Source organism: Numenius arquata, chromosome 12 (genome assembly GCF_964106895.1).
Source record: "Numenius arquata chromosome 12, bNumArq3.hap1.1, whole genome shotgun sequence".
Lineage (NCBI taxonomy): Eukaryota > Metazoa > Chordata > Aves > Charadriiformes > Scolopacidae > Numenius > Numenius arquata.
In genome coordinates this window covers 3624620-3633725 of record NC_133587.1, presented here as the reverse complement: position 1 = coordinate 3633725, position 9106 = coordinate 3624620, and the positions used below count along the sequence as shown (strand labels likewise).

General features: G+C 52.9%; 1 protein-coding gene across 8 annotated transcripts in view; it reads left to right on the top strand.

Annotated features, from left to right (window-relative positions):
- The first annotated feature begins 1277 nt into the window (after positions 1–1277).
- Positions 1278–9106, top strand: part of KCNQ2 (potassium voltage-gated channel subfamily Q member 2) — a 66958-nt gene continuing 59129 nt past the window's right edge. For all 8 annotated transcript variants that reach the window (XM_074157751.1, XM_074157750.1, XM_074157752.1 and 5 more), the window contains exon 1: positions 1278–1573. In XM_074157751.1, the coding sequence (XP_074013852.1) occupies positions 1278–1573 (296 nt within the window). The remainder of the gene's footprint in view (positions 1574–9106) is intronic.

Here is a 9106-nt window from a genome sequence, read left to right as displayed (position 1 = left end):
GGAATATTGATTTTCTGATTTAAATGTGAATTTCAGGAAAAGCATGTTAACGATACAGGGTGGCAGGATTGGGTCACAGATCATCCATGACTTGTTGGGTTGTAAGGGGGTAAAAAATTCACTGCAGTAGCAGTTGGTGGTCCCGAGCTTGATTTTGTTTGGTTGCAGGTCTTCCTGTTGCACTGTAATGACCCTTTTCCAAAAATAGTGTGCAGCCAGCACCTCTGCCTTACCTCAGGCTTCTGCAGCCTGTGTGTCTCCTCCTGAGTCTTGTGAAGGTGTGTCAGGAGGAAATATTCCTTGGGGCAGAAGCCAGTCATGGTGGATGGGGGAAAACGGTAACCGTAACCAACAGGGTGTGTTCCAGAGCTGGTTTGGGTCAGCACACCTGGAGATGGACTTCCTGTCCAGCTTGGCGACCACATCACGGTGGAGTTTCAGTGTGTGAAGCAAGCTGAAATTGGGCTTCCATGTCTTCAGAGGGTAGGTTGGATCTTGGGGAAGCGTGGACAAAGGGAATGGCTTTGCACAAGGGGATCTATGGTGAGGTTAAGCAGGTCTGGTGGCTGAGTGGACATGTGGAGATGGGAAATGGGCTTGGGTCCTTCCTGTGAACTTGCAGCAATGTCTGTGCCTGCTGCCAGTGGGACCGTGTCAAAGCTACGGGGATGGGCAACCCATGGCAGGTTGTTCCCAGCCCTTCTCATGTGGCCTTTGCAGAAGGAGCCCACCTGTGATGATCCGAGGCGGTTGGGGGGATGCCAGAGCCCGATTTTGGCAGGAGACACTGGACCCTGGCTTGGGGGCAGGGGAGGGAAGCCAGACCTTTATTTTAGAGAAGGATGTTGGAGCCTTCTTTGGAGGGATGTGGAAGCGTTCTTTTGGGGGGGGGGGAGGGGAGATGGGATATGGGATGCAGGAGTCGTCTTTGGAGGACAGGGGATGCTGGAGCTTTCTTGGGGCGGGTGATGCCAGATCCTGATTTTTTGGGGGAGAGTCCAGGGACTGCTTTATTTTTTCTTTCGGGTAGGGGGTGCCAAACCCGGATTTTTTGGGGGGTGGGGGGAATTGCGAGCGCCCGGTGATGTAGGGGGACGCCAAGGGTTAAGGGGGCGGGGGCGCGGGCGGGGCCGCGCTGGCGGAGCAGATTGCAGCCGGCTCCTGCGGCTTCGCCTGCGCCGGGCGCGGAGCAGCGGCGGGGAGCGCGGGCGGAGCCCCCCGCCGCCCCCGGCCCCGGCTCCGCCACCCGTTCCCCCCCAACCCCCCCGGCCGCCACCATGGTGCAGAAATCCCGCAACGGAGGCGTCTACCCGGGCCCCGCCGCCGAGAAGAAGCTGAAGGTGGGGTTCGTGGGGCTGGACCCGGGAGCCCCGGACTCCAGCCGGGACGGAGCGCTCCTCATCGCCGGTTCCGAGAGCACCAAGCGGGGCAGCATCCTCAGCAAGCCCCGCTCCGGGGTCTCGGGAAGCGGGAAGCCCCCCAAAAGGAATGCTTTTTACCGCAAGCTGCAAAATTTTCTCTACAATGTGCTGGAGAGACCGCGGGGTTGGGCTTTCATTTACCACGCATATGTGTGAGTAAAAGGATGGGGGGGGAAGGGGGGGCAAACCCGACGGGAGAGACCACCCCCCGGCCTTGCTCCGGATCTGCCCTTGACAGCCCCCTCCCTCCACCCCCCATCCGGCCCCCAAAATGCATGCCGAAGGATGCTCCAGCTGCAGAGCGGGTGCAGGGAGGTGATGCCGGGTGCCAGGGCTGGTTGGGGAGCCCCGGGGGGAAGGGGGAATGCTGGGGGGGTAGCGGAGGCTGACACCGTCCCCGTCCCTCCCCCGCCTTTTCCCCGCCTCCCCCGGGAGCAACCGGGCCGCCGCTGCATCCCTCGCCGGTGCCCGGGCAGGCTACACCCGGGGACGGGGTGTGTGGCGGTGGGGAAGGCAATCCGGGGCGGGGGAGAAGCTGTCCCTGCAAAGCTGGGGGGTGGCTCCCCCGGGGAGGTGCAATGCACCGGTCCCCTGTGTCCCGTTTCCCACCACCCCCCCCCCCCCCGCCCCTTCCACCTCCGCCCGCTCCCGCTTGCGGGGGAAGGGGCCGCTCCTGCGGTCGGTGCAGGGGGCTGGAGCAGCGGGAGTGATGGGTAGGGACTGCTCCTCCGTCTTGCTTGAAATCACCATAGCAATGCTGTGAGCAGAGGAACAAAAAAGCTCTGCTCAGGCACTGTCTCTCCTTCCCTCCTCCTTTCCCCCCCCCCCCCCCCCCCCTTCTCTTCCCCTCCAAGAGCTCCTTCTCCCCTGGCCCCATTTTTGGCTGCGAAGGGTTTGGGGCCGGGGTTGGTTTTGTGGCTCTGCGCTGGGTTCTGGAGGTGTTTCTTGTCCCCCTGTGGGAAGTGGCTGAATTGAAGATGAGTCTAGAAAGAAATGCTAATCAGCGTCTGGGGCTTCCTGACTGCACAGCGATGGAGCGGTAAACAAAGGAGCAGTCCCAGGGTGCACATTTCCCCGCTGCCACCCCCGTTTGGTGTTTTTTTGTTTTTTTTTTTGTTTTTTTTTTTTTTAGCCAGAAATGGCCACATCTGCCCCGCCGTTTGGCAGAAAGATGCCCATATCTGAAGGCATTGCTGCATAGGGAGCGCAGATGACTTCCCATTGTTTAGAGGATTGCAAAGGGAGGGTCAAGATAAATCGCTGTGTTACTGCAACTCCCTTCCCTCTGGGACTTTCCACAGTCCCACCAGGCTCTTCTGCAGGCCTGGGCTCAGGCTTGGGTGCTTGTTCCCTTGGTGCTGGTGGGGTTTTTTCTTTGCATGTTTTTCATCATGGTTAGGGCCTCACTCAGCCCCGGCAAGAGGATTTTTTTGGCCTTTTGTGGTTTTTCCCCCCCCCCATCCTTCTGCTGTTATGCTATTCTCAGATAAGGTGTTGGGATGTGAATTCTGGTCCTCAGCCATTTTGTACATTGAGGCCTTCCAGGGAGGTGTTGGCGAGTCCGGTTGGTGAAATGCTGGCTGGGTGGAAGGGGGGGGCTTTGCTGCGCACTGTAGCGGGTTGGGGTCCTTGCAAGGAGCTCGTCCCCCTGGGAAAAAGGGAGAAAAGAGGAGAGAGAGCATCTGTGGAGCTCGGTTGTGTCTATGATGAGGTGTGTGAAGTCCAGTTCCGGGGGTCCTGAGCATCCTCCATGCTCAGGGCCATCCTCTGGAGTTGTAGATGGTTTGTGTCGCAAAATCTTCCAGAATCGTGTGGAGGGGCCGAGCGTCCGCGTTGTGAGCCGGGTGCTTGCCTGTGTGTGCACTGAGGATGGGGGGACGTTGGGTGCAGCGTGCGCTGTATGCTATTAAATACAGGTGACACCCCAGCTTGGGGACACTGGGGTGACAATGACAGAGGTGGAAGGGGCTGAAAGCCAAATGGCAAAGGCAAGGGTAGCCCTGACTGTGAGGGGTTTATAGGCATCTTTGGCTTCTTCAGCTGCTCTGTCTTAATTTCTGACCTGTCTGTCTCTCTGCGGTGGCGTTTGCTTGGGCAGGCAGTAATTATCACGGGGCAGGAGCAGAGACATCCCAAACTGACCTCCTGGCAGGGCTCACTTTCCCATGGATACCTTGTCCCGGTTGCCAGGCTGGGGTACCCCTTGGCTCTCACCACGTAGCCGCATCCCCCCATGTGCCTCCTCCCACCCCTCCCTGCTCCCAGCCCAAGCAGCTGCATCTCTCCTGGGCTCGTGACTCCACTTGTACCTGCTGTGGCACCACGTGGAGCCGTGCTCTGCCATTAGACACCGCTGGCCTGGGATGTGCTGGGAGCTGGGTGGTCTCCCTGGATCACCTTGGAGGGGAGATGCTCGAGCAGCTGGGAGATGTAACCACTGCAAAACCATCCTCTGACCCCTCCACTCACACACCCGTTGGGAAACGGAGGCTGAATTCAGGGCTGAGGTGGTAATTGCGCCAATGTCTGTGAAGCATCAGTGATATAATTAATATTTTACAGTGTATTGGGAAGTTATATGGAATCCAGTCTTCTGAACTATACACATCATAGGTTTAGCCTTTGCAATTTGCTAATATGTTATTTAAAGAGCTGAAGGATATGGTAAACATCATACAAAGTCACCAGAATAAGCCCATGCAGCAGTTGTTGCCCTTTGCTGCCTGGGTGAGCCTGGCACAGCCCGTGCTGGATCTGTACGTGTTTGAATGGGGCAGGGAGAGGGTTTCCTGGGCTTCTGTGACTAGAAGTCTGTAATCCAGACAGACAGGACAGATAAAAAGCTTAGTGGCTGCTTATTCAAAGATATGGGAGGATGAAGAGACTGGCTCAAGGTCATAAAGTTTGTATGGGAGAGCTGGAGCCACCCCCGATGTCCTGAGGGCTGGTGCAGTGCCCTACCCACGCTATTGGGGTCACACCGTCTCTTCCTGCCCCAAACCCCATTTTGTGCTAAATCCTTCAGCACAAAAACAGCTTTACCCTTCAATACTGCAGGAGTGGGAATCCTGAGGGTTGGATGAGGGATCCCTGTCCTGCCACCGGCTCAGACTGTGCATCGCTCAGCCCCTCCATCCCGGACCCTATCTACCAGCATCCTTGTTTCTCTGCTCCTGCTACTCCCAGGGGCTTTCTTGCATGAAGGTTTAGGACCTATTTCCAGTGGAAATGAGTTTGTGACCCTGCAAGGTTGGATTTTTAGCTTGTGGAGACTCTTATAACCCCCATTGCGGTTTTAGGTGTGGGTGCAGCCTCCCCGCACCCAAGTGCCAAGACACAAACTGTAGAGACTCTTCCAGCACAGACGTGTTTTAATAAATCTGAGAGGTGCCTCTGGGAAATGCCGATCTGCAGAGCCCTAACGCACCAGGGACTGATGCACCGCCTTGAGATGTCTGTGCAAGTTGCATTTGTTTCCAGTGCTGCATCCTAGATCCAATCCATCTGATTTCTTTCCCCACCTCTTCATCCCAGTCATCGCTCTTTCCCTTTTGCACTATTTCATGCATAAGAAACCAGGGAAATTCAGAGCAACTCCCCCCCCCCCCCCCCGCCCCCAGCCCCAAACTCGTTAACGTGGTCTCATCTCGGATGGTGCCTCTGTAAAAGCGCCATTACCTCTGTGAGCAAAAGCACTATTTTATATTTCTGTGTTGTGATTCATTTTTATACCTATTAGCTCTTCCTACATTGACACAACTGGGTGACCTGATCATGGCAGCTGTGTGTGTATATATATAATAATAATATATATATTTTGTACAGGGGAGCCTGGTGGGTCCCACTTTTGAGCATGGCTGGAGGTGGACTCTGGCTCCCGGAGGTCCGAGCCTCTCCCATCTCTGATCTTCTCCCAGTATTTCTCTCAGCATCTTTCTTTTCTATTCCCCCTTCTCCCCCTCTTTTTCTTTTTTGACAGAGCCCTGGCAATGCCACACGTGGCCTCATTCTGCTCAAGGTTGAGCTGAAACTTGAAAAGTTGAGCTGTGCCTAAATAGCAGGCCAGGCTGTTTGAGGGATGCGGCAGCACTTAGATCTTGAGGTAGATCTTCCCTTTTCACAGGGAGGCATTTTCCTTCCAAAATGCTTCCATTTTATTTCTTTTAATAATTTAAATATTTTCGTTTTCTTCTAGTCCTTGTACCTCGGTTATTGTAATTCGTCCTGTGCTCGGTGGTGCTGAGCTGTGATACTTGAAAGTGATTTTTGTCCCTACCTGCCCTCTTATTTTAGGAGGGGTCGCTGTGTTCTGCCCCAACCCAAGCCAGGTACTTGCAGTGGGTGCCCCGTAGCCCGGTGCCTCTGGAGACACGTTTGCTGATCCCCTGGTTGACCTGCTCCTGTTTGGTCCCCGAGTTGACGATGCCGGGGAGGCTGGATTTGGGGCAGTAGCAAGAAAACGGCTTGTATTCAGAGACTTTTAAAGCTACGTGCCCAGGGCCAACATGATTCTTGCATTTCCTACTTTGAATTTACAACCTTAATGCGTCTTTTTAACTGTGTTAAAAATAGTTTGGGCGCATTTTTTATCCGCATACTGTGCACCATACATTCAGATAATTAAGCAAGTGCACGGACTTAAATTATAACAAGGAAGAACATTCCCTACCCGTCTAATTCTATTAAAATTTCCTTGTGCTGTCCCCATCCTGTTTGTTCTTCCCTTTTAACCCAGCCAGAAGCCACCTCTCTCTCCAGAAAGTCCCCTCTCTGCACTGCCTGCATCCTGGCATGGCCACGGCTGGTGTGGTGGGAGGATGGAGGGTTGGTGCAATTGCTTCCCTGAAGGTCCAGGGTTTCTTGGTGCAGAGGTGGTCTCTTTTCTGACTCCTTCCCCTCCTCGGGGACTGACGAAAACATGGTTGTTTCATATAGATCTGTTCCCAGATAATCTTTTGCATCAGATTGGATGACTCTGGGAACCCACAGCCATTTTTCTGCTGCCTGGGTTGGCTTTTCAGGCCGTTCTCGTGTTTTGTTTTGTTTTCCACTTACATTTTTTTATACTTGTTTAATGACATTTGCTAATTAGGCTTAAATTTAGTTTGACAGTCTCATTAACCCATTCCCAAGCACCGAGGAATGGTGGTTCGTGGCAAGCTCTCACCCACAGACAGGGAGGGATATTGCCAAGAGGTTCGATGCCACCAAACTCAGCCCATCCACCAGTGACACCCAGGGACCTCTGGGGTTCTCCTCCCCACCTCCTCATTGAGTATGTGGGATGAAGGTGCCAATACAGTGCTGAGTACTCCCATAAGTGCTGAGTTTAAGACCTGCTGGGCTTTGTCCTCAGACCTGTCCTGGGGACCAGGGAGACTTCCATGGTGTGGTGTCTCACGATCTCTTCTCCAGCTGCTTAGTCAGAGCTTGGTGGGAGCAACCTGATTTCACTCGCTTTAATGTGTCACGTTCCAGTCATCACATTCGCCCCACACTGACATTAAGGAAATGAAAAACAAGCCCATCCTCTGGGTGACCTCCTTTCTGTGCTGCAACACGCCTCACCCAGATGAGTCTTCCTATGGCTCAGTTTATCATAAGAGGGAATAACCCCAAAAGCAAGCCCTAACTCCTGTACTAAAGGGAGGAAGGGCATTGCTTAAAGAGATGCAGTTAGTAAAAATCGGATTTCTTGATTTTTTTTAAATTTTTTTTTTTTTTTTTTTTTGCATTGCAGCAGAGGAAGGGGACATCATTTGTTTGGTGGGGCAGGGTAGAGGGTTTGCCTGTCAGTTAGGCATCAGTGGAGCTTACCAGGATAAAAAATACATACATTTGGTATTTGGCATCTGGAATTTAAGTAGCAAACACTTAGCCCTGCGTAATCCTTTTTAAGGTAGCCCAAACGCTTAGCTGGTTTCTCAGGCAGTTCTTGAGGGACAGATTCCTCTTTAAATTGTGGTGGCAGGGAGATGTGCCAGTCCCTTTTTCTGCTATGTAATCTCCTGTAGAGAAGATACAGGAGAGCTGAGAAAGATGGACAGTGGTTCCTACAAAGGATTAAACTGTAGGACTGATTAAACTGATAAACGATGCGCTTCTTGGGCAAATGTGAGCCTGTCTGTGCTGGTGCGAAATGTCGCCAGTTCCCAATGCATCAAAGAAAGAGGAGGTCTCCAGCACCGAGATGCACATTGCTGCAGAATAATGCACTGGATTTTAGCCCTCGATGGCCAGAAAGGAACCACATTTCAAAAGTTTCTTGAATATATTTAGACAGGAGCTGTGTTGCAAGGTGGTTTGACACATGATGGCAAAAACAGGTAGTGCAGAAGGACACTAGGCACAGTGGTTTGGCTGGTGCACCTGGGTCCTTCACCGTATGTTTGAGTGGCTCCTCATTGGGTCACAAGACAAAACCACTTGGGCTACTCTGACACTCACCTATGGCAAAATGTGACACCACCAGGACTACATGAGTAGGTATTTAAACGTGGTTCCTTGGTGGATGTGCCCAACCACCCAGGGTGAAAGAAAAACATTGTTTTTCTCCAGTAAGAACAAGTTGTGTGGTACTTGATCAGCTTGTTGAAGCTGTGGGTGACCCCAGCTCCCCACATGGTTCTCCTGGCCATATCCTGGGTAAGCTGCAAACGCAGCCTCCTATGACACATTGAAGATGCTTTTTTGGGGCAGGGAGGTCATGTGCATTTATTCTAAGGCACTGAATTAATTACATATAGTGGTGTTTGCTGGGGAATATCTCACGCAAGTCACTGGCTGGGATGGTGAGAGCTGCTTTATTACAGCCTTGGGGCATCTTGGCTGTCTAACTGCCAATAAGTGAGGGAAACTGGAGCGTTCCTCCAGATCTCTCTCTGATCGGTCTTTGGTATCACTCCAGCCTCTTAACGTGCTTTTTAGATGTGTGGAAAGCTCTGGTTTCCGTCAGCATCCATCCAGTGACACTTTTTGAGTGGGTTGGATGGCAAAGGACAGCCTTTTTCAAGGCACAGGGAGCAGAAAACCTGCAAGATCATCTCACCTCTCGCTCTTGCTGCTGCAGGGAGGTTATTTAAGGCTCCATCAGGGTCACTGGGACTGCTGGGTGTCTGTGCAAGCCCTGTGACCGAGCAGTCACTGGGTTTGTTTCGCTATGTACAATGCCTAGATGTTGCAGGTGGAGTGGGCGTTCAGCTGGAGTTCGGTGATGCTCAGATACCTGCTGGGTTCCTCGCAGAAATCCCGTAGGAGCCTCAGTGCAGATCTCAGGTGGGCAGGTCTGCCTTCTGGAAATGCCCATTGCTCTCTGTTGATGGCTGAGGGAGCCTAAGTTCCCTTGCATACTTTAGGGGAAAGCTGGGTGGGATTAGTCCAAACCACAAGAAGAGAAGACAGAGCCTGGTACAACTTCCAACTGGAGCGAGTTGAGGCATCTCCCACCTCCTGCTGCAGCCTGTAGCAACTGTGAAGTTCAGAGCCAGAACTCCCCTGTGGAGACCCTGCCAGGTAAGGTCAAGGCGAAATGTGGGGCTGATCAGCACTGAAATGGGATGACCAAGATCCGCATTCACTCAGCAATGTTTGAAAAATGGTTTTGAGAAAGGAACCTTTAGAGCAAACCCTGATCAGCTCGTGGCCCTGCAACCCAAGACCCAGGGGAAATCAGAAGATAATCAAGC